Source organism: Aquarana catesbeiana, linkage group LG04, assembly GCF_042186555.1.
Source record: "Aquarana catesbeiana isolate 2022-GZ linkage group LG04, ASM4218655v1, whole genome shotgun sequence".
Lineage (NCBI taxonomy): Eukaryota > Metazoa > Chordata > Amphibia > Anura > Ranidae > Aquarana > Aquarana catesbeiana.
The window spans coordinates 523404386-523432031 of NC_133327.1; the positions used below are offsets into that span (position 1 = coordinate 523404386).

At 39.3% G+C, this 27646-nt stretch overlaps 1 protein-coding gene across 1 annotated transcript in view; it reads left to right on the plus strand.

The window, feature by feature from the left end:
• Nucleotides 1-25236, plus strand: part of RAB32 (RAB32, member RAS oncogene family) — a 75270-nt gene extending 50034 nt beyond the window's left edge. Inside the window, exons 2-3 of the mRNA XM_073627817.1 lie at nucleotides 8739-9019; nucleotides 24288-25236. Of these exons, the coding sequence (XP_073483918.1) occupies nucleotides 8739-9019; nucleotides 24288-24437 (431 nt within the window). The 3' untranslated portion in view covers nucleotides 24438-25236. The remainder of the gene's footprint in view (nucleotides 1-8738; nucleotides 9020-24287) is intronic.
• Nucleotides 25237-27646: the final 2410 nt, after the last annotated feature.

Consider the following 27646-nt stretch of genomic DNA (forward strand, 5'->3'; position numbering starts at 1 on the left):
TTTTTTTTTTATATATTTTTGGTTTTAGACCTACTTTTACCTATTCCTGACCATAATCTGTAGCTTAAAATTTTCTGGCATAGTGCTCTGTGCTGAGAAAGTGTTAATTGTTTCATTGCAGTACTAGGTTTGCATATCTGTGTGCATTGCTGATTCTGAGACCATGCCGTCACTGGCAGCCGATTGGCTCGTACACACTGCATCTCAAAGAAGCTGCTCCTACAGGCTTTTGAGCTTTTTTTTTTTTTTTTTTTTTTTTTTTTTTTTTTTTAGCTCTAATTTTTTTTTTTTTTCTGCCTGGAAACGCCTCTCTGTTAGCCAATGTGTCCATGTATGCTATGGCTTATTTAGGCTTTCACAGGCATATGCTCTTACAGGCAAGAAAAAAAGCCCCACCAAACTCTCGATTAGAGGGGAGCTTTCAAGCAGAAAAGACGCCTAAGTGCCCAAAAAAAGTGCAAAAACCTTAAAGCTTGAAAATGCACAAAAAAGGCACGGTTAGTTGAGGGGAGGATTTGTGTAAAAAAAAAAAAGAGCTCAATAAAAAAAGCACAAGCTTCTTCAACCTTTTAAGCAGAGAAATAAAAGCTCAAATGGCTATAAAAGCAGTTTTGTTTTTTTGTGTGTGTTTTTTTCATTTTAGATAGCGTAAGGTAGGGTTAAAACCTCTGCCATTGTTTGGCTTTTTTTGCCATTTATGTCCCATAAACGAGATTTCCATTCACTTCTTGTCCCATAGCCAAACCGGAAGTAAGAGGAATTCCCTCCAAAGTTAGGGAATTCAAAGGTGTCACCAGAACCATTAGATTTCCTTTCTTACTTTCCTGATGTCAACCCAAAATTTGGGATTTTACTTTCACTTTTGATAACAGTAAAACAGGACAAATAGAGAAGGTGAATCTCCCTAACTGGTGTGCAGACAGCAAAAACTGCATATTGGGATGATGGGATGATGGGATGATAGGATTATTGGCTGCAATACTGAGAACTCTCACTAGATGTCGGTGTACTTTTATACACATATATATGGTAATGACTCTGTTTCTCAAAATATGTTACCGTATATACTCGAGTATAAGTCGAGGCCCTAATTTACCACAAAAAAATGGGAAAAACTTATTGACCCGAGAATAAGACGAGGGTGAGAAATGCACAGCTACTGTAAGTGGAAAAGAGGGTCAACAGTGCCCATTTGCAGCCTCATTGTGCCCATTTGCAGCCATAGGTCCCCCCGAACTTCAAACTTGGTAGTTAAGGGTTCCTAGATGCCCCCTAGCTGCAGCCAAAATTTGGGGTCTCTGAACCCAAAGGGTCCTGAAATGACATTGCTGCAGATGGACACAATTGACCGATTTTGGGGCCCCGTATCTCGGGGCCACTTAGTGGTAGGAACCCCAAATTTGGTGTGCAAACCCAGTGGAACTAGCACCATAAAATATCCAAAGCTGGGGTTTGTAGCACCAAGTGTCCCCGAGATACAGGGCCCCAAAAATCGGTTCAGAAAATGTCAAGCACTTTTCTGCAGCAGAGAATTACATTTTCCGAACCGGCTTTGGGGCAGCAGAGAATGACATTTTCCGAACCAGCTTTGGGGCCCCGTATCTCGGGGGAACTTGGTGCTAGAAACCCCAGCTTTGGATATGTTATGGTACCAGTTCCACTGGGTTTACACACCAAATGTGGGGTTCTTAGCACCAAGTGGCCCTGAGATACGGGGCCCCAAAGTCGGTTCAGAAAATGTCAAGCACTTTTCTGCAGCAGAGAATGACATTTTCCAAACCAATTTTGGGGCCCCGTATCTCAGGGCCACTTAGTGCTAGGAACTCCAGCTTTGGATACTTCATGGTACCAGATCCACTGGGTTGGCACACCAAATTTGGGGTTCCTAGCACCAAGTGGCCCTGAGATACGGGGCCCCAAATTTGGTTCGGAAAATGAAAATTTTTGCTGCAGAATAGTGCTTGACTCGAGTATAAGTCGAGGGGGGAACTTTCAGCACAAAAAAAGTGCTGAAAAACTCGACTTATACTCGAGTATATACGGTATGTTGTTCTTTCCTACAGTGCTTGATACAATGTTGCAAGAAGCAGTTGCTAATGTTTAACTGTTCATTTGCTGATATATATGCAGCTGTACAACAGGATCATAGTAAATTATACAGAAGTAATGTAAAAATTACATTTGACCTGTTTTTGATAGGAATATGGGTAGAATAATTATTTCTCATGGGGTTTATGGGAGGAATATCATGTTAACTCCTGACAATGAACATATTTAACCCATTACTGATAATAGTATGCATATAATTATTTTCAACATGGGGATTATGGGTGGAATATTGTAGTTAAACATACATAGGTTTAATATGTTGCTATTTCTGATAAGAATATGCATATACTGTATATATTTTTCTACATGGGGATTATGGGTGGAATATTGTTTATAAATATACATAGGAACCTAAATAAAACCGATACCAGGGTTGGTAAACAACACTGGTCCAAGCACTCACAGGATTACAAAGAAAAAGTGGAAATGATTCCACTTGAACAATAAATAGGATATAAAACAAATTGCAAGCTGCTGTTATAAAGAAAAAGCAGACAAAACAAAATATACTCTCTTATGGGAAGATAGTATTAACAGCGCTAATAGAGTTCTCAAATGGTCTAAGGCTAGTAAATACAATAGCACTAAACCCTCAAATGAATGAGAGTAAATATAAACATAAAATAATCATAAAATAAAAAGTCCAATGCAGTAGCATGAGAGCGAATAGTCCCAAATCGATCGTTTCACAAAATACCAGCGATAGCATATAATATACCAGCGGTAGTATGTGAACACCACCTGTGTATATACTGCATAAATTCCAAGATTTCGTATAAACATTGCATACAGCGGACCATAATCAAAATAGGGGACTGTAATTCTTCTGGAGTGCTCATATCCATGGGTAACTAAACCATCACCACATCACCGTGTGCATATCCCCTATGGATGTGAGCTTACCAGAGGTAAGAAAAAGACAAGCCTGTTATCTCCTTTCTCTTTCAGATCAGCTCCTCCACCACCAGAATCCCTCAGTCCTCCTCAGTCAAGATATTGCAATGTCATGGTAAACACATGTAGAAAAATAGAAGATAATAAAAAAAAAAAAAATAGAAGATAGTGTAAACTTGTTTATTGCAAAGAACCCACAAGAAACCCCCCTAAAATGAAAGCGCTTACACAATAGAAGTTTAAAAACAGCCTGACATAATCAGCATCGGCTCACCGCTGGTCGGAGCTCCAAGCGGCCTGCCCACTACGATGAGTCCCGGGATGACGCTGCCTGTCTCCAGCTGGTAGGTCGCGTGGTCACGCTCTGACGCATTTCGTAATTCCGTCTTCAGAGGGGGTGGCCATGCAACACGACTCTACGATTAAATAGCATGGGAGGCGGGTTCCCGCAGCACCATCACCACGGGAACCATCAGACTCATACCCGCCCCTCTGTGGAGGGTAAACAACTGCAATGCAGCATCCCATCCATTCCTAAGTGCTCACTCTATTTAAAAAAAAAAACAAACAGTAAAGTTACCCCAATTTTTTTTGTATAATGTGAAAGATGATGTTACGCCGAGTAAATAGATACCAAACATGTCACGCTTTATAATTGCACGCACTCGTGGAATGGCGACAAACTACGGTACCTAAAAATCTCCAAAGGCGACGCTTTAAATTTTTTTTTACGGTTACCAGGTTAGAGTTACAGAGGAGGTCTAGGGCTAGAATTATTGCTCTCGCTCTGACGATCGCGGTGATAACTCACATGTGTGATTTGAACAACGTTTACATACGCGGGTGCGACTTCCGAAAACTAAAGTTTTCTTTGCTGCACGAGCTCGTGGGGACGGGGGTTCTTTAAAAAAAAAAATTTTCTTATTTATTTTTATATTTATTAATTGTGTTTAAAAAAAAAAAAAAAAAAATTGATCACTTTTATTGCTGTCACATCCCTTGTGACAGTAATAAGTGGTGACAGGTACTCTTTATGGAGAGATCGGGGGTCTAGACCCCCGATCCCTCCTTTGCACTTCAAAGTATTCAGATCGCTGAAAACGGCGATTTCTGAATACTGTGTATTTTTTTTTAAACCGGCGCCATCGGCAGCCGAGTAAACGGGGAGTGACGTCATGACTTGGTTCCCTGTTTACTACTAGGAGGCTGGAATGAAGCCGCTCACGGCTTCGTTCCAGTCCGTCCCCAGCCGCCTGAGGCGGCCGATTGGTCATCAGGCCTCCAGATGGAACGGGAGGCCCGGTAAGAGCGGCGGGAGGGGGGAGTCCCCTCCCGCTCCTCCGGTATAACAGCCGACCAGCTTTTAGCCGCATCTGTTGTTATAACTGGATAGCCCATCGCTGTGTGTGTGTGTATGTATGTGTGTGTGTGTGTATATATAGATATATCTATATATCTGTATATATATCTCTATATATATATATATATATATATATATATATATATATATATATATATATATCTATATATATATATATATATATATATATATATATATATATATATATATATATAGATATATATATCTATAGATATATATCTATATCTATCTCAGAAATAGGTTTAATATGTTGCTATGTATATTTATAAACAATATTCCACCCATAATCCCCATGTAGAAAAATAATTATATGCATATTATTATCAGTAATGGGTTAAACATGTTCATTGTCAGGAGTTAACATGATATTCCTCCCATAAACCCCATGATAAATAATTATTCTACCCATATTCCCATCAAAAACAGGTTAAATGTAATTTTTACATTACTTCTGTATAATTTACTATGATCCTGTTGTACAGCTGCATATATATCAGCTATATCAGCAAGTGAACAGTTAAACATTGGAAACTGCTTCTTGCAACATTGGATCAAGCACTGTCGGAAACAATAACATATTATGAGAAACAGAGTCATTACCATATATATGTGTATAAACTACACCGACATCTAGTGAGAGTTCTCAGTATTGCAGCCAATAATCCAATCATCCCAATATGTAGCTTAGTACATCCCAGCAAAACTGTCAGGTGTTGTTAACCCACAACACTCTGTTCAAAACTATAAAAAAAAAAGCCTCCTAATTACACCTTAACTAATGATTAATTAGCAGTCAATGATATGTTAACTGATGGATACCTGCGCTACTAAATTTTGATGAGAGTATCTAGTCACCAAATGTCATGAAAGGGTTAAGGAACACCAGCTGTTAAAGCTGATGCACTGTAATATGCCAAGATTGGATTCTGTTCCTGATTACACTCATTGTGGTTTAATAACATTGAGGTTTTAGCCCATTTTACAAGACGATTTTATATCTTTTACAGTTTGTTACTCTCTCTACCAGATTTGCTTAGACCAGTGGTTCTCAACTCTTGTCCTCAGGACCCACTAACAGGCCAGATTTTAATTATTCCCTTGGGAAGATGTAGACTAGAATACTGCAATCACTGAGCAGCAAATTATACCACCTGTGCTGTATTTCAGTTATCTTGTAGACCTGGCCTGTTGGGGGGGGGGTCCTGAGGACAGGAGTCGAGAACCACTGGCTTGGATGTATATGTTCTCTTCTTGTTTTCTGCGGGTTTCTTCTCACAATCCAAAAACTTAGTGGAAGCTTAACTAGCTTCTACCCAAATTATAGGTTGTGGTCCAATGGTCGAGCAAGGCCCAAAAGGTGAGGTCCAAAAGAGCTGGCTAGAGATCTCAAATGTGGCTCGGAGTGTCAGCTTGAAAAAGAAAGGGAAGGAGGACAGGGGAGTCCTATAGTTTAGAAAACCGTTTCACTAAGAAAAAAAAAAAAAAATTCCATAGTAGAAGGAACAGAAAGGAGACAAATAACTTAAAGCTTTTGAGGCTGCTGTCACCCAAAAAAAAGGGAAACCGCACAACCTTCTGAGTTAGTGGGTGGAGAAAACCCTTTTCCCCAGAGGAAAGAGTGGTCGCTTTCTAATCCTCGGGTGTTCCCATCCTCTCTGGGATTTCCAAGCGGGTGCAAGACATGTTGTTGTATGCAAAAGGAATTTGCATACTTTTTCCAAACGCACAAGGAATTCCCTTTTGCACACAACCTACTTCTACCCAGATTGTCTCTTTTTGTTTGAGTGTGGGGTTTTTTTGTAGGGAAATATCCTATGTTTTTTGGGGCATACATTAATAGCAATTGTTTGGTGTTTCTATAGGGTGCTGAGGAATGTACTGTATTTCTATCATAAAAAATGAGAGCATCAATTGAAATGATCAAACTGTAAATGGGGTATATCCCTAATAGTTTTAACTTGTGTTCGAGATGGGGGAGCATGACTCAAGCATGTATGTATTTCCTAAGACTTTTAACCATTAACCATTTACACATTTTTTTAGAGCCTTTTCTCTATAATCCAACACTTATTTGTCAAAAGAACCTTCTTCCCTAACCTTTTTAATGCATTTAATTTGTTTTTTGAGGAAGAAAATTACTCTTGTCTTGTTAAAGGCTTTTCATAGCAAATGGCCCATCTTAAATGACCCATCTGTTTGGCAATTTTGCTGCAGTGGTTTTCTGCTAATTTTTAGTAAAGGGAAGCAACATGTGTCTGTCTCCATACTATAGAAACTGTTAGTTCTCTGCAAATAGTGCTGTTCTTTGGGATCTTCAACAGTGCAATTATTTTAGGTTAGAAAAAGAACAGCACGCTTTTCTGGTGTGCAGCGAGCTAGGTGCCTGGCCTCAAGTGCCTCTGCATCCACCACAAAGTTTCAAAATAAAAGGCCATGTGAACTGAAAAGATAGTTTAAATTGGGGAATATGGAATAAATGCTACTAACCAAATTCCCCCAGAACTTATTTTTTGCTCCCCCCCCCTATGTTTTGGGTCCTTATATGCCATGTATGTTGTACTGTACATGTAACCCTTACAGGTAGTGTCAGAGCTTTCCCCTTTCCTCCCACCCACAATCCTGTTTGCCCGTCAGTACAGCAGGCTGTCTCACTACCCAATGGGAATGTGTGAAATGGGATAAGCAGGGTTTGTAACTACAGGAAAGCTTTAGTGAATAAGCTAAGATGATTATTCTTATCATAAAAGATACACTTCAAAACGCAGTGTGACTTTTATCTTAATTTTTAATTCAAAGATCTGTGCTATTTTACATTCATAAATATGACACCCTGGCAATCCTGCTGTTTCACACCAGCCTTGTGTCCAAGGGGAACAGAAAGATGGGCAAAAGGGTGGGAGCCAAACTTAACTTGCGAACTATCGCCCGTTTAAATAGCAGCATGAGATGTGGTAGGACCCATATAAAGAGTTTCAAAGTGACAGTGAAGTTCACAAGATCCCTGAACCATGAGAAATGGTTACAAAGCACTATGCCTGTTAGGCTAGATCACCTGCTGCTTCTAGTTTATAGATCAAAGCATTCTGCAAGACTAATGCGGGCCATACACGGTTCAAATTTCGAAAGAATTTTCTTTTGAAAATCGCATGAAAGAATTTTCGTACAAATTTCGCTCCATTAGTGGTCTGCAACAACGGACGATTTTCGTGCGGCAATCAAATTTGAGGAATCTGAAATGTTGGAAATTTTTAAAAAAAACTAACCATGTAGACCATGTATGGCCTGCTTAAGTGTAACATACAATATACAGCGGCATCACCTCCTTGATCTCAAAAACGTTCACCCACAGGCATCCTGCTGCCTTACAGTGGCGAGGTCACAGACTGCATTATCCCTTTCATCTCCAGCAGTGGTTTGTGGATACCAATAATGGGCAGAGCAGTGGCTAAGTGGTTAGCACTTCTGCCTGTCAGCACTAGAGTCGTCGGTTTGAATCCCAGCCACTGCACTACCTGCCTGGAGTTTGCATGTTCTCCCTGTGCCTGCGTGGGTTTCCTTCGGGTACTCTGGTATTCTCCCAGATTCCAAAGACATGCTGGTAAATTGACTCCTGTCTAAAATTGGCCCTAGAATGTGTATGGATGAATTGATGGTGCTGTAGAGGTACCTGTAGTAATAAAATATTTTTGCATCTTTTAGTATGAGGAAATCATAGGTGCAAGGGCAGCTGTCCTGCAGGTTTTGACGATCCACTAAGTTCCAGGGTGGCTTTCTGTGACCCTCCTAAGGGACCTGAATCCTATAGTCTGAACCATTGCCCTCTGCTTGATGCTAGAGTCAAAACACTCCTCTCAATCCTTCGAGTGTAGCTTCCCCCCTCAGTATTGTGCAGGGAGGAGTTCTCAGTAACTAGGTCTAAGTTTATGGGGAAAGCTGGCTTAGAATGCATGGGTGGTAAACAGGATCTCACACACTCCAAAGTCCATATCCTGATTCTTTGTGGCTGCATCTGCTTCTGCCAGCTGAGGGTGAGGAGGCATGTACACTTTCCTTATTAGACGAATTGGTACATGAGGAGGCTCAGTGCTCATTTTGGTTCTTACTAATGCAGTTTGGACATGGAGCGGCCTGTATCAGCTGTTTTTATGGATCTGGGTTCTCTTAAGAGTCCCCCGCCTATTAAAAAGTTACCAGTACCCTCACTTCTGCAACCTGTTCTGTGCTTACCCCTCCCAAATGTTTTGACCTACCCAGTAAAAAAAGACATTTTCTATGCGTATACACAAACTCTTTGCCTGGATTTTTTTTTTCTTTTTTTCAATCAGAATTAAAAAAAATATATTTTTTCTTTTAGGTCAAGAGCGGTTTGGAAATATGACTAGAGTATACTATAAAGAGGCTGTGGGTGCCTTTGTGGTGTTTGATGTTACCAGAGTATCCACCTTTGAAGCCATTACGAAGTGGAAATCTGACCTGGATAGCAAAGTTTATCTTCCAAGTGGTGGACCCATACCTGCTATTCTTCTTGCCAACAAGTGTGATCAAAGGAAGGAGAACAGTATGCCAAGCCATTCCCAGCTTGATCACTTCTGTAAAGAAAATGGCTTTGTTGCATGGTATGAAACGTCTGCAAAGGTAATATCACACATCAGTAAACTTTTTGTATATATCTGTAGAATGCAGTGAATTTTTTTTAATAGTATGGGAAAGGATTAGAACACCTGTCAGGTTTTATAGTTTTTTTTTTTTTTTCAGTTCCTGCTGGGGAGATTTACCATCGCTTCCTGTCCCAATAATATTGGTCATTGGGTAGGGGGTAGTGTCTTTAACAGGAACGGCACTATAAAAATGTTTCTAGTTTTTTGGGGAGTAGTGTCAGAAAAATCTGTAAAATTTTGCAACAATTTCATTTACATCCTTTGCCAGGGGCCAGTACAGAAAGTGAGAAGAAACCTGATCAGTGGGCATACCAAGACTGTTAAAAATCTGTTCTAACTTTTCCCTACTGAATTTAAAAACTTAAATTGGTACTCAAATCCCTATACCTACCTTTCCTTTAACCACTGGGCACTTAAACCCCCTTAATAACCAGACCAATTTTCAGCTTTCAGTGCTCTCACATTTTGAATGGCAATTGGTCATGCAACACTGTACCTATATGACATTTTTGTCCTTTTTTTTCACACAAATAGAGCTTTCTTTTGGTGGTATTTAATCACCACTGGGTTTTTTATTTTTTGCGCTATAAAAGAAAAGAGACTGAAAATTTGGTAAAAAAAAGAATTTTTCTTTGTTTCGGTTATAAAATTTAGCAAATTAGTAATTTTTCTTCATAAATTTTGGCCAAAATTTATACTGCTACATATCTTTGGTAAAAATAAGTACTAATTGGTGTATATTATTTGGTCTTTGTGAAAGTTATAGAGTCCAAAAGCTATGGTGCCAATATTTCAAAATTGATCACACCTGAATTACTGACGGCCTATCTAATTTTTTGAGACCCTAACATGCCAGAAAAGTACAAATACCCCCCAAATGACCCCTTTTTAGAAAGAAGACATTCCAAGGTATTTAGAAAGACGCATGATGAGTTTTTTTGAAGTTGTCATTTTTTTTCCCACAATTCTTTGCAAAATCAAGATTTTTTTTTTTTTTTTCACAAAATTGTCCTATTAGCAGGTTATTTCTCACACACCGCATATGTATACCACAAATTACACCCCAAAACACATTCTGCTTTTTCTTCCGAGTATGGCGATTCCACATGTGTGAGACTTTTACACAGTGTGGCCACATACAGAGGCCAAACATGCAGGGAGCACCTTCAGGCGTTCTGGAGCACCCAGGCCAATTCTGACATTTCTCTCCTACATGTAAAAATCATCATTTATTTGCTAGAAAATTACATGGAACCCGAAAACATTATATATGTTTTTTTAGTAAAGATCCTAGAGAATACAATGGTGGTCATTGCAACTTTTTATCTCGCACAGTATTTGTGCAGCAATTTTTCGAACGCATTTTTTTTTTTTTTTTTTTTTTTTTAAGTTTTGTGCTCTAAAAAAAAAAAAACAGTGAAGTTAGCCCAATGTTTTTGCATAATGTGAAAGATGAAGTTATGCTGAGTAAATAGATACCTAACATGTCACCCTTCAAAATTGCACACGCTCGTGGAATGGCGCCAAACTTCGCTACTTAAAAATCCCCATAGGCGTCGCTTTAAAAATTTTTTACTGGTTACTTGTTATAAGTTAGAGGGGGTCTAGGGCCAAAATTATTGCTTTCGCTCTACCGATCGCAGCGATACCTCACGTGTGGTTTGAACACCGTTTTCATATGTGGGCGGGACTTGCGTTTGCGTTCACTTCTGCATGCGAGCACACAGACAGAGGCGCTTTAAAAATTATTTTTTTTTTTTTTTAATTGTTCGTTTTACTTTATTTTTGTTTGACACTTTTTTCCAAAAAATTTATTTTTTGATCACTTTTATTCCTATTACAAGGAATGTAAACATCCCTTGTAATAGGAATATGGCATGACAGGTCCTCTTTACAGTGAAATATGGGGTCAATAAGACCCCACATCTCACCTCTAGGCTGGGAAGCCTGAAATAATAATAAAAAAAAAAAACTATCCTGGCTTCGATCGTAGTGGTGAGTCGTTAGAAGCACCGGAGGGTGGCAGGAGGGGGGGATGTCCCCTCTCGCCTCCCGTAAGAACGATCAAGCAGCGGAACAGCCGCTATGATCATTCCTATGGTGTAGGGAATCGCCGTCTAAAAAAGCTGATATCTGAATGATGCCTGTAGCTGCAGGCATCATTCAGATATCCCCGCACAAAGTCAAATTATAACATATAACAGCGGGCGGGAAGTGGTTAAAACGCCTTTTTTTTTTTTTTTTTTTTTTTTTTTTTTTTTTTTTTTTACACAAAGTTGTCCATTTATACAATATTTCTAGCACCTAGCATGTACATACCAAAAATGCAATACTCTGCATTGCACAGGGGATTGCAGAGCATGGAGGGATGGCTGAGCATGGATAGATGGATGGCTGGATGTGACTGCACATGTCACAGAGCAGCGCTGTGGGCACTACACATCCAGCCCACAGCGCTGCTGCGATCCGATCCCTCCCTCTCTGTACCGATCGGTACAGAGAGGGGAGAGAGGAACCGGCGTCATGACATGACCCCGGTTTGTTTACATGTGATCGCTCTGTCGTTTGACGGAGTGATCACATGGTAAACATCCGTGATGCGCCGGGTACAGAGGTCACGGATGTTCTCGGGTGTGCGCCCCAGGGTGGAATTCTGGGAGGACGTCACTGTATGCCCTCCCAGAGTTAAGAAACCGCCCTGTAGCCGTCATTCGGCTATGTGCTGGTTGTTAAGTGGTTAAAGAGGAAGCAAACCCTTCCCCCTTTTACCTGGAAACGAAGACCGTAATGTCCCAGATATTCCCCACTGGTGGCCACGTCCATCTTCACCCCTTTTCCTTCCGGGGCCATGGACTCTGGCTCTGTGACTGGCCAGTGTTGTGTGACGTCACTCCCGCGCATGCGACCGTGCCCTTTCTTCAGTGCGCATGCACCAATGACGTTGGTGCAAGCATACATGGTAAATATCCCATAAACCGTGCAGGTTTAGGAGGTATTCCTAATACCTACAGGTAAGCCTTATTATAGGCTTACTTGTAGAGAGAAGTGGTGTGTTTACAACCAGTTTAACAGTCCAAAGTCTCTCGCTAGCATTTTCCACCCCACTTCTTTCGAGGGCTGGGCAGCGGTCATCTTTATTGGCGGCACATGATGACGGCATATGCAGGAGTTCAGGTTTCCCCATTTACTTACATGGATAATTGGGGCACTGATCATCAGTGTCCTGATTATAAGTGTGGCCCCATCAGTGCAGAAGAAAAATTACTTATTTGCAAAAAAATTTTTTAATAAAATGCCACCAAAAGAAAGCTCTATATGTCTCAAAAAAATAAGAATTTCATATGGATGCATCGGTGCATGACCACGCAATTATCATTCAAAGTGCGACAGCACTGAAAGCTGAAAATTTGACCTGGGCGGGAAGGGGATGAAAGTGCCCAGTATTGAAGTGGTTAATATAAACTTAACAGACTAATGCTGGCCATACACTATACAAAAATTGTCCGAACCCATTTTTGAAAAACAAACATTCAGCCGTGTGAGCAAACGATAGTGCCATCATGTAATGACTGATAAATCGTTCAGTGGACATGAATGAATCGTTTGGCAGAAAATTTCCAAACTTGTCCTTCGTTTTTTCAGCTTGAAAACGTCCCAACGATTATCAATTATGTGCCCATTAACTGGCCGAAAAAACAAACTGTCAAAATGACCAAATTTCAGCTGATTTTCCATATAGTGTATGGACAGCATAACCCTTCTCCACTCTATCCAAAACTTAAAGGTTTCATAAACCATAAAAAAAGCACTACCTACAACTCATAGTGAGTATAATACAGTTTTCAGGCTAGTGACAAGCAATTCGTGACTGAACAACATATACACAAAGGAGAAAAACTAGAGAGGTCCAATGGAATGCTTTGTACAAATGGCAGTGAGTGATTGTCACCCTAAAACAGAAGTAAAAAAAGTTGTTGCTGTCATACAAAACCTGTGAAGTTAGGTATGTCTGTTACGATCCATGAGGAGCTCCACCAAAAGTCTGGACTGCGTTAATGGGGCCTTTTATCTGACACTGGGTTTACATTTCTGCTCCAGGGAGATAAAGCTAGATAACAGCATACTCACGCTTATCCCGGAGAGAGAAGTCTACACTATTACTGGAGATTTATATATATATATATATATATATATATATATATATATATATATATATATATATATATATATATATATATATAATAATTTTTTTTTTTTTTTCTTCTCCCCTGAAAGTGCTTTTCACATAATGTTTGGTCCTCCGTCGTATAGCTTATAAAGTAAATAATGTGTAGTGTTTTGAAAGTATGTATCCAAATGAACATGTTCTGTTTTTTTTTTTTTTTTTTTTTTTTTTTTTTTATTTGTATTGTGAAAATGTCTATTGCTTGAATTCTGAATATTGGCAGGTTGCTGACAACCACAAATTTAGCATTACAGAAATTGGCCGGAAAAAGTAGACCCATGGGAGTGGTGTTTACAGTTTCGGGGAATGTAAATACTAACTGAGACATTGCATAAATATTTGTGTACGAATAAAGACTGAAAATTTCTGCTACTGAAAGATTTATAGAATATAATTGTATTGAATGCTAAACCTTTTGCAGCCTGGTGGGTGGATTATTCAAAAGAATGCTATAATATAATTAAAGCAAGCATTCTGAATAGGTGAAACACATCAAATAATTCATGGAAGGTAAAGAGGTTCTTTTAGTCACTTTTTGTCTAAAAAAATTACTTTCGACAACCAGGCCAGGGATCCAGCACTGTCCTCACTTTTTTTTAAGTGGACCCCTATGAAAGAGTAGTATCAGATGGCTTATTATTTCCATCAGCAGAGATCAGGTGACTAGGTGATTTCATACCTGTGGCCAGCAATACAGCTGGCAACAGTATTTTCTTCAAGAAGCTATTCAGCCTACAGTGCCATGAAAAAGTATTCATACTCCTTGAAATGTTTCACATTTTGTCATGTTACAATCAAAAGCACAAGTGTATTTTATTGGGATTTTATGTGAACACAAAGTGGCACATAATTTTGAAGTGGAAACAAAATTATTTTGAAAATAATTTAAGTGTGTGGCATGCATTTGTATTCAGACCCCTTTACTCTGATACCCCTAACTAAAATCTAGTGGAACCAATTGCCTTCAGAAGGCATCTAATTAGTAAATAGAGTCCACCTGTGTGTAATTTAATCTCAGTATAAATACAGCTGTTCTGTGGAGCCCTCGGAGGTTTGTTAGAGAACCTTAGTGAACAAACTGCATCATGAAGGCCATGGAGCACACCAGACAGGTCAGGGATAAAGTTGTGGAGAAGTTTAAAGCAGGGTGAGGTCATAAAAAAAATATCCCAAGCTTTGAACATCTCACAGGGCACTGTTAAATCCATCTCTCAAAAATGGAGAGAGTATGGCATGACTGCAAATCTACCAAGACATGGCTGTCCACCTAAACTGACAGGCCGGGCAAGGAGAGCATTAATCATAGAAGCAGCCAAGAGGCCCATGGTAACTCTGAAGGAGCTGCAGAGATCCACAGCTCAGGTTGGAGAATCTGTCCACAGGACAACTATTAGTCGTGCATTCCACAAATCTGGCCATTATGGGAAAAGTGTCAAGAAGAAAGCCATTATTGAAAGCCATAAGAAGTCCCATTTGCAATTTGCGAGAAGCCATGTGGGGAATCATGGCAAACATGTGGAAGAAGGCGCTCTGTTCAGTTGAGACCAACAACAACCATAAACGATAATGGAATGGTTTAGAGAATGGTCCAGACCTAAATCCAATTGAGAATCTGTGGCAGGACTTGAAAATTGCTGCTCACTGACATTCTCCCTCCAATTTGACAGAGCTTAAGCTATTTTTCAAAAGAATGGGCAAAAATGTCACTCTCCTATATGTGCAAAGCTGGTAGAGACATGCCCAAAAAAGACTTGCAGTTCTAACTGCAGAGAAAGGTGGCTCTACAAAGTATTGACTCAGTGGTGCTGAATACAAATGCACACCACACTTTTCACACATTTATTTGTAAAAAAAATTGAAAACCATTTATAATTTTTCTTCCTTTACAATTATGTGCCACTTTGTGTTGGGCTAACACATAAAATCCCAAATAAATGCATTTACGTTTTTGGTTGTAACATGACAAAATGTGAAAAATTTTCAAGGGGTATGAATACTTTTTCAAGGCACTGTGTTCGGCCCCGTTCACACTTGTGAACAAGGCCTTTTTGCGGTTTTACCTTTTGGGAGGCTTAGACCGTCTGTGTTCAAAGCCAATCATCTGCAGGTAATCGCTGAATGAATGATCACCGATTAAAAGGCAGTGAATAGCTGAGGACGTTTTCAGGCTCCCAATTTTTTTCACACAAGCTTAATTGTAGGGACCACTGCTAAGCCTCCCACGGGTAATCATAAATGGCCCCATTCATATGTTTACTGTGTTCATCCCCAATGAAGTTGCTAAAGCATATCTAAACCAGAGAACAGAAAATGTTTATATTGCAGCGTAGTGCTTCGATGTGGCGGCTGCATTCATTTTCATTTTTCAGGCTAATAGAATTTTTAGCAGGTACAGAATCTGAGTTGTGGTGTTTACAAAAAAAGAAGAAACACGGCAGTAAAATAATTAACCAAAAATGTAAGGCATGTTAAAGTACATCCTTCTATACTGTGTACTTGTCTCTCTCCAAAGCTCTGAGTGTCATTTCTCTGTTGCCTTGTTCCTCTTTCATGAGCATGACTTGCACGCCAGTCAGCATAAAGCAACATCAGTTACTCAAGGAAAAATAGCAGTTAAGAATACAAAAATAGAAGAAAATTAAAATAAAGAACCACTAGCCTAGCTCCAACGGGACAGAGCCCCAAAAGCATAAATTACATACAGCACACTACTTTTTAGTAGCTATAAAAATGCAGAATTGTTAGAATGTCCAGGCTGTAAAATGGAGGCTATGCTATATCTGAGCATAGTTGATAAAACTTCCTGGGAACCTGTGAGGGTTGGAAAAAAAATGGTGCCGCTATTGCTTTCATTGTGATTCTGAACTCACCACCAAGTAAGACACTAAATGGGAAGAAATATGCAGGGCTTGAGATTAGACTTCACTGGCTGCATGTATGTAGTGGTTGGGATCCAAATGTCGGCCCCTAAGCTTACAGATTACTTTAATGGGGCAAATTCAATTTTCATTGATGTAGGCTGTTAATAAAATGTTTCATCGGAAACATGCAATGGCTACATGATTTTACATAAATTTTTTTTTTAATTATTTCCTTATATACAAATCATACATAGACTATCACAAATACAATCCTAATTCCATATAAATAGTATATCCAACCTACACTTACAAAAAACAAAACCAAAATGATTTACAAATTCAACAAAAGCACACTCGATAATTAAAGAATGAAGGTGTTGAGATTGTGGTGCTATTACCGCCAGTTATGTACCTAAGGCCGGCCATACACGGTTCAAATCTTGGCTGATTCAGCAGGAACCGGCCGAGATTTAAACCATTAATGGGCAGGCTCAATGTACCAAGTTGATCAACTTGGGTATAACCGACCTGACGGATTTTCTTAGTTATTGCTAGTGGCTGCTACCAATACTCACTGGCTTCCCGCCATTATTTTCCTCAAAATTCTACCAACTATACCCCATTATGACAACATGAAAGAAGTTTTTTCAAAATCTTTGCAAGTTTATTAAAAATTAAAAAAAAATCACATGTACATAAGTATTCACAGCCTTTTTCCATGACGCTTAAAATTGAGCTCAGGTGCATCCTGTTTCCACTGATCATCCTTGAGATGTTTCTACAACTTGATTGGAGTCCACATGTGGTAAATTCAGTTGATTGGATATTATTTGGAAAGGCACACCTGTCTATTTAAGGTTCCACAGTTAACAGTGCACGTCGGAACATAAGCCAAGCCATTAAGTCAAAGAAATTGTCTGTAGACCGAGACAAAATTGTATCGAGGCACAGATCTGTGGAAGGGTACAGAAATATTTCTGCAGTGGTCCCAATGAGCACAGTGGCCTTCATCCATAAATGCAAGATGTTTGGAACCACCAGGACTCTTCATAGAGCGGTCCACCCGGCCAAACTGAGCGATCGGGGGAGAATGGCCTTAGTCAGGGAGGTGACAAAGAACCCGATGGTCACGCTGACAGAGCTCCAGTATTTCTCTGTGGAGAGAGGAGAACCTTTCAAAAGAACAACCATCTCTGCAACACTCCACCAATCAGGCCTGCATGGTAGAGTGGCCAGGTGAAAGCCACTTCTCAGTAAAAGGCACATAACAGCCCACTTGGAGTTTGCCAAAAGGCACCTGAAGGTCTCTCAGACCATGAGAAACACAATTCTCTGGTCTGATGAAACAAAGATTGCACTCTTTGGCCTGAATGGCAACCGTCATGTCTGGAGGAAACCAGGCACCGCTCATCACCTGGCCAATATCATCCCTACAGTGAAGCATGGTGGTGGCAGCATCATGCTGTGACTGTTTTTCAGCGGCAGGAACTGAAAGACTAGTCAGGATTGAGGGAAAGATGAATGCAGCAATGTACAGAGAAATTCTTGAGGAAAACCTGCTCCAGAGCGCTCTAGACCTGAGACTGGGGCGAAGGTTCATCTTCCAACAGGACAATGACTCCAAGCACACAGCCAAAATAACAAAGGAGTGGCTATGGGACAACTCTGTAAATGTCCTTGAGTGGCCCAGACTTGAACCCGATTGAACATCTCTGGGGAGATTTAAAAATGGCTGTGCACTGACACTCCCCATCCAACCCGATTGCGCTTGAGAGGTTCTGCAAAGAACAGTGGGAGAAACTACCCAAAAATAGGTGTGTTAAGCTTGTAACATCATACTCAAAAAGACTTGCGTCTGTAATTGGTGCCAAAGGTGCTTCAACAAAGTATTGAACAAAGGCTGTAAATACTTACACTATATTACAAAAAGTATTAGGACACTTGTCTTTACACGCATATGAACTTTAATTGCATTTCCGCCTTAGTCCATAGAGTTAAATATTGAGTTGGCAGACCCTTTTCAGCTATAACCGCTTCAACTTTTCTAGGAAGGCTGTCCACTAGGTTTAGGAGTATGTCTATGGGAATGTTTGACCATTCTTCCAGAGGCACATTTGTGAGGTCAGGCACTGATGTGGACAGGAAAGCCCGACTCAGTCTCCGCTCTAATTCATCCCAAAGGTGTTCTATCGGGTGTAGGCCAAAACTTTGTGCAGGCCAGTCAAATTCTTCCACCCCAAACTCGCTCATTCATGTCTTTATGGTCCTTGTTAGTGCACCTTAATTCATGTGTGTTTTTAAAGGCAGGCGTCCCTATACTTTTGGTAATATAGTGTATGTACATGTGGTCCTCTTCCTTCCTCTTCCTTCGACAAAACCTACTTGGTCTTTGTGTATTATTGTGGCTAAATAGGTTTTACTTCTATCCACCAAAATCTTTGCAAGTATCTTAATGTCCCAATTTAGCAAAGAAATTGGCCTGCAACTCTAACACCATACTGTATAGGATATTTCTCTTCTTTGGACAAGACTACCACATGGGCTGCCATCTCTGCCCTTCCCTATCAAAGAATTAAAATATGAAGTCATATAAGTAAGAGGACATCAAAATATTTTAGAAAATACACCTTGGTAAAACTCTCTGGGCCAGGACTCTTAATTGATAGAGTAATTAAGAGTTCCCAAAATTTCACTAGGTGAGATAACCTGTTAGAAATTCCTCTATAGCCTGACCCAGTAATTGGGGATAGTTTATTTGCGATATCAGTTTATCCAACAATGCCTTTTAATTTTTTTCTGTTTCTGATTTCCCTAATTTTACATTATACATGGAATAATAAAACTCCAGGAAGTTTTTGCAGATTTTGCATGGGCTTATATAGTTTCTCACCAGTTTTGAGAATTTATAAAAAAGAAAAAAAAAAAAAAAAAAAACGGGGGCTCTCTTAAATTTTATGCTTAACCACTTGCCGACCGCCGCACGCCGATATACGTCGGCACAATGGCAGTGGTGAGCAAATGGGCGTACCTGTACGTCCCCTTTAATTTGCAGGACCAGTGGGCTTGCGCGCGTGTATACTACGTGACTGTGACCGCTGCGTATACTGTGTGACCGTGCCCACGGGTCCCGCGGACTCGCTATGTCCACCAGTCTATGTAAACAAGGCATTTCCCTGTTCTGCCTAGCAATATGAATGAGATCTACTGCTCCCTGTCGTCGGAAGCAGTGATCGATGTCCTGTTGTATTGAAACCCCCCCCCCCCAGTTAGAATCACTGCCTAGGACACACTTAACCCCCTTAATTGCCCCATAGTGTTTAACTTCTTCCCTGCCAGTGTCATTTACACAGTAATCAGTGCATTTTTATAGCACTGACCGCTGTATAAATGACAATGGTCCCAAAATTTTTTTTTTTTTTTATTTATTTCAGGTACTTGTATAGCGCCGTCAATTTACGCAGTGCTTTACATATACATTGTAGATTCACTTCAGTCCCTACCCTCAAGGAGCTTACAATCTAAGGTCCCTAACTCACATTCATACATACTAGGGACAATTTAGACAGGATCCAATTAACCTACCAGCATGTCTTTGGAGTGTGGGAGGAAACCGGAGTACCCGGAGGAAACCCACGCAGGCACAGGGAGAACATGCAAACTCCAGGCAGGTAGTGTCGTGGTTGGGATTCGAACCAGCGACCCTTCTTACTGCTAGGAGAAAGTGCTATCCACTACACCACTGTGCCGCCCATAATGGTGTCAAAAGTGTCCAATGTGTCCGCCGCAATGTCGCAGTCATGATAAAAATCACAGATCGCCACCATTACTAATTAAAAAAAAAAAATAATAAAAAAAATGCCATAAATCTATCCCATATTTTGTAGACACTATAACTTTTGTGCAAACTAATCAATATGCGCTTGCGATTTTTGGAAAAAAAAAATGTGTAGAAGAATACATATCGGCCTAAACTGAGGAGAAAATTTGTGTGTGTGTGTGTATATATATATATATATATATATATATATATATATATATATATATATATATATATATTATATTTTGGGGATATTTATTATAGCAAAAAGTAAAAAATATAGCTTTTTTTTTCAAAACTGACGCTTTTTTTTTTGGTTTATAGCGCAAAAAATAAAAACCACAGAGGTGATCAAATACCACCAAAAGAAAGCTTTATTTGTGGGGGGGAACGATGTCAATTTTTGTTTTGGTGTAACGTCGCACAATTGTCAGTTAAAGCGTCGCAGTGCTGAATCGCAAAAAGTGCTCTGGTCAGGAAGGGGGTAAAATCTTCTGGGCTGAAGTGGTTAAGGGCTCTGGCTAGCAAGTGGCTGCATTTATTTTTCTGCTTATAAAACCAGAGGACTAGCAATCTAAACCTACGCTGAACCTGTGAATCAAGCATCTGTTTCAGCTGCAGCCTGAAATCCATCAAGCTTTTCCTATCTTGGATGCTGCCCCCTGTTTTATGATGATGTTCCAAGATGGTAATTTGATGTAACAATTGTTCAATAAAGTAAAGGTTAGGAACAGAACTAATTTTCTCAGTGACAGCTGGGTCATCCTAAAGATATTCAGTAAGACGCCATGTCCAAGACTGTTTGTTTGTTTTTTCTTTTATCAAAGAAATTAGAATAAGCTCTACTGGAGCATAATCTGAGACCCTAGTGATTAGAGAGTTATCAGTTAGGATTTTAAATATCTAAATAACCCTGATCAATCACTAAAAGATCTATTCATAGTTATGATTGATGTACAGTTGAAAAGTAATTATCATTTTTTTTTTTTTTATTAGCATTTAGGGCCATCAACCAATATCAATTGTTAAGATTTACAAAGCGGTTTCCTTGAAGCCCTCAACAAAGTTGCCTTTCCAGATGTAGTATCTAATAAAGGATCCAAACGCACATTAAAACCACGTCCTACTACCAACATCTGGAGGAAAATTTACTTAACTTGTGCAATACACCATCTATAAAGACAGCATGTCCTGAGTTGGGGCATATATGTTGGCAAACCTAATGAAAGACCCATGCAGTGTGCTTTTAACCATCACATATCTATCATCCAGGTCTGCAAGGTGATCCAGCGGGATAAAAGTACATCATTTTATGTATAGCTATTGCCACTCCTTTGTCTCATTTAATAGAAGTACTTAAAAACCATCTTTCAATAACATGATTTGGCAGTCCGGGAACAGACCTCTGGATAAAATGTCTCTTCAAGCATAAGTACTGGGGTTTATAAATGTGTAATTCCCACCAGATCCTATTGCATTTAGAGAGAGAACATATACCCCTGACATTGTAAGTTATTACTTTAGGATCCAGCATTTAGTAAATATAATAAAATAAAAATCATATCTGCGTAACAACTGGCACCCAAGAAGTAAAGTTGCAACAAAACAACAAAAAACATAAACAAAAAAAAGTTTTAGTAAAGTGGTCTGACATGTGATCATCCCTCCGGAATAAACCGAACTGAGGATCTCAAATAAGACCACAGCCTTTATGGTTATAGCCTCTCAACAAATGGGCACAAATTTAATAGAGGGAGAGGGTAGGTAACCATTTTTCCACTCTACTTCTCCCAACACCCTTCTCATCTGTAATCAAAGTGCTATACAAAACTACCCGACAAATAATGAAATGTAGCGGTTTGTATACAAGTGCAGCAAGTCCTGCCGTAAATTGATTATTTATATAACGGAGTTCTTTCCACCAGTTCTAATGCCACAAGGATGTTTGCATCACAAAGAAATTCCTGAGCAGTCAAAAGATGTAAATTATAAATTTAAATTAACCGCTTGCGGACCAGCCGCCGCAGTTTTACTGCGGCAGGTTGGCTCCGCTGCACAAAATCACTTTATTGTATGTGATCTCGCGAGGCCTGGATAACCAGCGCACGCATACCCGCTGCGAGCTCCGTGAGTCCGACCGTGGGTCCCGCGGACTCTATGTCCACGGGGATACCCACGAACGTCTCACGGAGAGAGAGACATTATCCGTCATAATGTCGCAGTCATGATAAAAATTATGAAAATGTAAAGGGAAACACTGCGTTAACCCCAAAAAAAGTGAAAAATGAGCAGCTACATATAATGTGCCAAACACAGGAATAATGGGGTGGTGGAAAATGTAGCGCTAACTGTTATACACAAGTATTGTGATAAATGTGCCAGAAAGAATAATCAAAAAAACTCAAAAGTCCATATAAAGTAATTGTCCATCAACAAAAACCGTGATTAACAGAAAAAACGTATAACCTAAAATGGTGAAAAAAGTGAATGTCCCACTGTGTGAGCAAAATAATCAAACACCAGATAGTGTAAATCCAAGAGCGGTGGAAATGTGAATACAACTCCCTCCATGGAGACAACATCATGGTTCGAACCTCTAGGATGGAATCCAGGGGGAAACAGGAGTGACCTCCAAATCGACCGCCAATCCAAGGACCTGTGTGGCATACTGCCTTGATGACTCTAGGTCGCTGAAGTTTGAGTCCACCCGTTCTGGTAAGAGCATCTATTTGTCATTCAGTTGTTGATGATTCCCCTTTGTTGTTGTCTCCACGTACAGAGTTGTATTCCCATTTCCACCGCTCTTGGATTTACACTATCTGGTGTTTGATTATTTTGCTCACACAGTGGGACATTTTTTTTCACCATTTTATGTCATACGTTTTTTCTGTTTATCAATGTTTTTGTTGATGGACAATTACTTTATATGGGCTTTTGAGTTTTTTTGATCATTTATTCTTTCTAGCACATTTATCACAATATTTGTGTACAACAGTTAGCGCTACATTTTCCACCACCACGATAAAAATGATCACCGCCATTACTAGTAAAAAAAAAAATTATTACTAAAAGTTCCATAAATCTATCCCCTATTTTGTAAACGCTATAACTTGCGCAAACAAATCAATATACACTTTTTTGCGATATTTTTTGAAAAAAAAAAATCTAGAAAAATATGTATGGGCCTAAACTGAGGAAGAAAAATGTTTTTTTTTTTTTCATATTTTTTGGGGGGATATATATTATAGCAAAAAGTAAAAAAAATTTTTTTTTTTTTTTTTTTTTTCAAAATTGTCGCTCTTTTTGTGTTTATAGCGCAAAAAATAAAAACCGCAGAGGTGATCAAATACCACCAAAAGAAAGCTCTATTTGTGGGGGAAAAAAATGTTTTTGTTTGGGACCCAAGTCGCACGACCGCGCAATTGTCAGTTTAACAACACAGTGCCGAATCGCAAAAAGTGCTCTGGTCTTTGGCCAGCCAAATGCTCCGGGGCTGAAGTGGTTAATAAATTGACTTGAGGTTTGTTTTTTTAACTGTGGGGTTTATATACTTTAACAAATACAATTTAGATAGGATTTTCTGTGTTGTTGAGCCTAAAATTTAAGAAATCAACTTGATTTGTAGAATGACATTGCATTGTTGGGATAACTGCAATTCAATTAAAGGTTTTGATTTGCAAAAAAGCACAATCATACTAGTTGTAGTTAGTGTGTGTGTGTGTGTGTGTGTGTGTGTGTGTGTGTGTGTGTGTGTGATTTTTTTTTTTTTCCCATTTTTATAGCAAGAAAAAAGGTTGTTGTAGTAAGTTAAGTCATGCTGATAAAGATTGATGGTGAGTTCTGTAGTCTGCAGAAGGGGGGTATGGGGATGTACTTGGATATCCTTTGGAGGAAAGGGTGTTGGTGTATTTGTAAAAGCATTAAAATATAGCTAAAGGCAACCATCCCCACCTTCTTTTTTTTTTTTTTTTTTTTTTTTTCATCTTTTTGGAAATGTTCTGTTCCCCGGTGGTGGCAGGAAGTGAGAGTAAGTCCAAAATGTTTAGATGCCATCAGTACAGGAATAGAAGGGTTTTCTAAGGGACATTTATTCCCATGACAGGAAGTGAAGGAAAATCTCACCAATAAGACGGATGGCAAAAAAAAAATAAATAATAAACTTAAGACAGTTTTAACCTTTCCCTGCTTCATCCAAAATGAGAAAAAATGTTTTTTGCCTTTTTATAGATATATAATCCCTGTTTTTAACACCATTAATTGACCGCCTAATAATGTGTTGAATGTTTGTTTTTGACCACTTGTGTTTATTTTCTTTTGAAACTTATAATCCACTATATTGCAGGACAATGTTAACATTGATGACGCTGCTCGATGCTTGGTTGAAAATATTCTTCAAAATTTCAAGAACTTCCACGTAGAGGAGGATGACGACAGCACTGTACAGCTTGAAAATGAGCCTTTGACAGCCGAAAGTAAATCATTATGCTGCTAACCCTTAAAATACCACAAGGAGATAAACAGACTGCTGAAAAAGCTGCTTCTACAGATGTCTTTACATCACCTCATGTACAACCTGTACAGCGTTAACTGAGTTTACAGCATTAGCCTACTATTTGTAAAAAAAAAAAAAAAAAAAAAATCAGTTTTCAGTGTTTATATATTGTAAATAGTAAACGGTCTTGAATAGAACAATTGATGTTTGTAAAAACATGCATGTTACTCTGTTACATGCTCCATGGTATAAGGGACCATATGTATGCATGTTTGCGCTCTTAATTGTACTACTACATTTTGTTTGGTTCTGTTTGATCTTAAACTTCTGGATGGACTACATTTGTGCAGCTAGATTTGGAAGCCTTGTTATATGGCTCTCACAGGTTTGTGTAACGTATTGGAACTTTTTTGTGGAGTCTTGGCACGCCTCTTTGACTCTGGTCTTTTCACCATTTGGTGACTTGTAGAACATTTTAAGAAACTGCTGTCATAACAGCTGGGTTTTTGAAGATCCATAATAGCTCAAGTAGCATGTGAGCAGTTGAACCACATGTATACAGTTGTCCATTCATGCCTGTAACTGAGCATATTGCCACCTTGTCAGAATTTTGGAAATATGCAGTTGTGTCTAATCTGTTTTATGCCAAAAAGTATCCTCCTCCTTTTTATGTTAAATTACCATTGTGGCTTACTAACAGAACTTCAAGCAGTTAAACACATTTTTTTTAAAAATGTGCTTCCATTTTCTTTGGTCCAAGAATGTGCCAAAATGAATTAAACATTTTCTCCACCTGTCATTCTTTTGTCAAGTGTCATGTTTTAAATTGATTAGTTCAAATTTTAATGGCATCTTCTTGGCTATTCCTTACATATGTGTACAGTACTATAGCACAAGCTCAGGCCATGTTTCCCCTTATGTCCTTGTGGCTTTCACCAGCTCCCTCCTCCCTCTTTCCTCCTCCTCTCCTTCCTCCTCCTCTCCTTCCTCCTCCTCTCCTTCCTCCTTCTCTCCTTCCTCCTTCTCTCCTTCCTCCTCCTCTCCTTCCTCCTCCTCTCCTTCCTCCTCCTCTCCTTCCTCCTCCCCATTTCAAAATTTATAAAAAAAACTCACAACAGACATCTTACCCCTCTTCTCAGGTAGCATTTTGTGAACAAGTTCAGATTTGTGTGGATTTGTAAAATGCATGTCGCACGTGTGGTGCCATTTGTTAATGGGCCCCCCAAATGCTGCAAGCAGATGCAAGTTTTTTTCCATGCGTAAAAATGCAAAGCTCAGTGTTCAAAAACTACATGTTCATTTTGGCCTGTTTATCATTCATGTCAGTGCCTGCCCTACGAAAGTAGCGCCAAAAAAAAAATGACAGCCATTGTGCAAGATAATGTGAACCGAGCCTTGGGTGAGCTCAAGAGTCAGACACTCCACCCCAGTTTCTTGGATGTGAAGAATATACATGGTTTGAATGACTATTAATCCCCACTTCTTTTTTTTTTTTTTTTATTAAGTCAGTAGGAATGAGCCCACAGTTCAAGTCAAACGTAAGTTCGGGTGTTCGTTTGTTCTAAAACTAACCGAACATATGGGGCGTTCAAGGAAAATTTGAGCACTGCGGAACGCCCCATAATGCACTGCGAGATCACAGTGCATTGCTGTATGATGATTGGCCAAAGCATGCACCTGACCTGCATGCTTTGGCCAATCACAATGCGCTCTGCTGAGAGAACCATAATTGGCCAATGGGCAGGGTGCCTTTCAAACAATACACGCACACATTTATGTATTTATTTTCTTAATACACTATTGAGTAAACTGAAAATATAGTCTATGCTAAACGCAGAAAAAAATAAATAAATAAAAAAAAATATATATATATATATATATATATATATATATATATATATATATATATATATATATATATATATATATATATATATATATATATATCTGCCTCTCCTTGGTGGCTTTCCGGATTTTTGTTTTGCAGCACTACACTGCATTAGATACTATGTACACCGCCTGAAGTGTATTAGAAACAGTACACCACAGAATGCACTTTAGATATAGGCTACACTGAATGCAGAGAGTATATATACACACAAGCCTGTATATATTAATACACTGTCTGAAGTGTATTAGAAATAGTACACCACAGAATGCACTGTAGCTATAAGCTACATTGGATACAGGGTGTGTGTGTGTATGTATATGGATGTGTGTGTGTGTATATGTGTGTGTGTATATATATATATATACACACACACACACACACACACACACACTCAGTCTAGTGTGTGTGTATATATAATATATTCTGTGTTTAGCATAGACTATATATTCAGTGTTTACTCGATAGTCAGTGTATTAAGAAAATAAATACATATATATGTGTGTGTGTGTGATAGAAATGTGTGTTCGAGATAGATCTCTCTATCTAACACACACACATGTATATGTATTTATTTTCTTAATACACTGACTATCGAGTAAACACTGAATATATAGTCTATGCTAAACTCAGAATATATATATATATATATATATATATATATATACACACACACACACACACACACACACACACACACACTAACTAGAGTGTGTGTGTGTGTATATATATATATATATTATATACACTCTGTATCCTGTATCCAATGTAGCCTATATCTAAAGGGCATTCTGTGGTGTACTGTTTCTAATACACTTCAGGCGGTGTACACAGTATCTAATACAGTGTAGTGTTGCAAAACGAAAACCTGGAAAGCCACCAAGGAGAGGCAGACACTCGCAGGCCACTAAAAGAGGGCAAGCAGCCTCTGTGTCTACAGTCAACAGTGGTGGTTGTGGACATGGTATATCCTGTGCAGGTGGCCGTGGAGCACGCTTGTCCTTTTTTGCTGCTTCTGGCTGTGTTATTGAGCCACAATATGCAGAAGAGTTGGTGGAGTGGATAACAAACCTGTCCTCATCCTCTGTCACCCAGGCTCAGAGTAGTTTGCCTTCCAACGCAGCTGCCAAAGCGGCCTATTCCACCAGCTCCTTGTCCAGTCACTCCTTCTGTAGCCCCACCATCATGCACGGAGGAGTCCCCAGAATTATTCGACCACAGTGTCGGTTATATGCTGCTGTAGGATGCGCAGTGATTTGAAGGCTCCGATGTTGGTTCCCAGGTTGAGAACGGGGATGACGTGAGCCTAGATAGGCAGGGG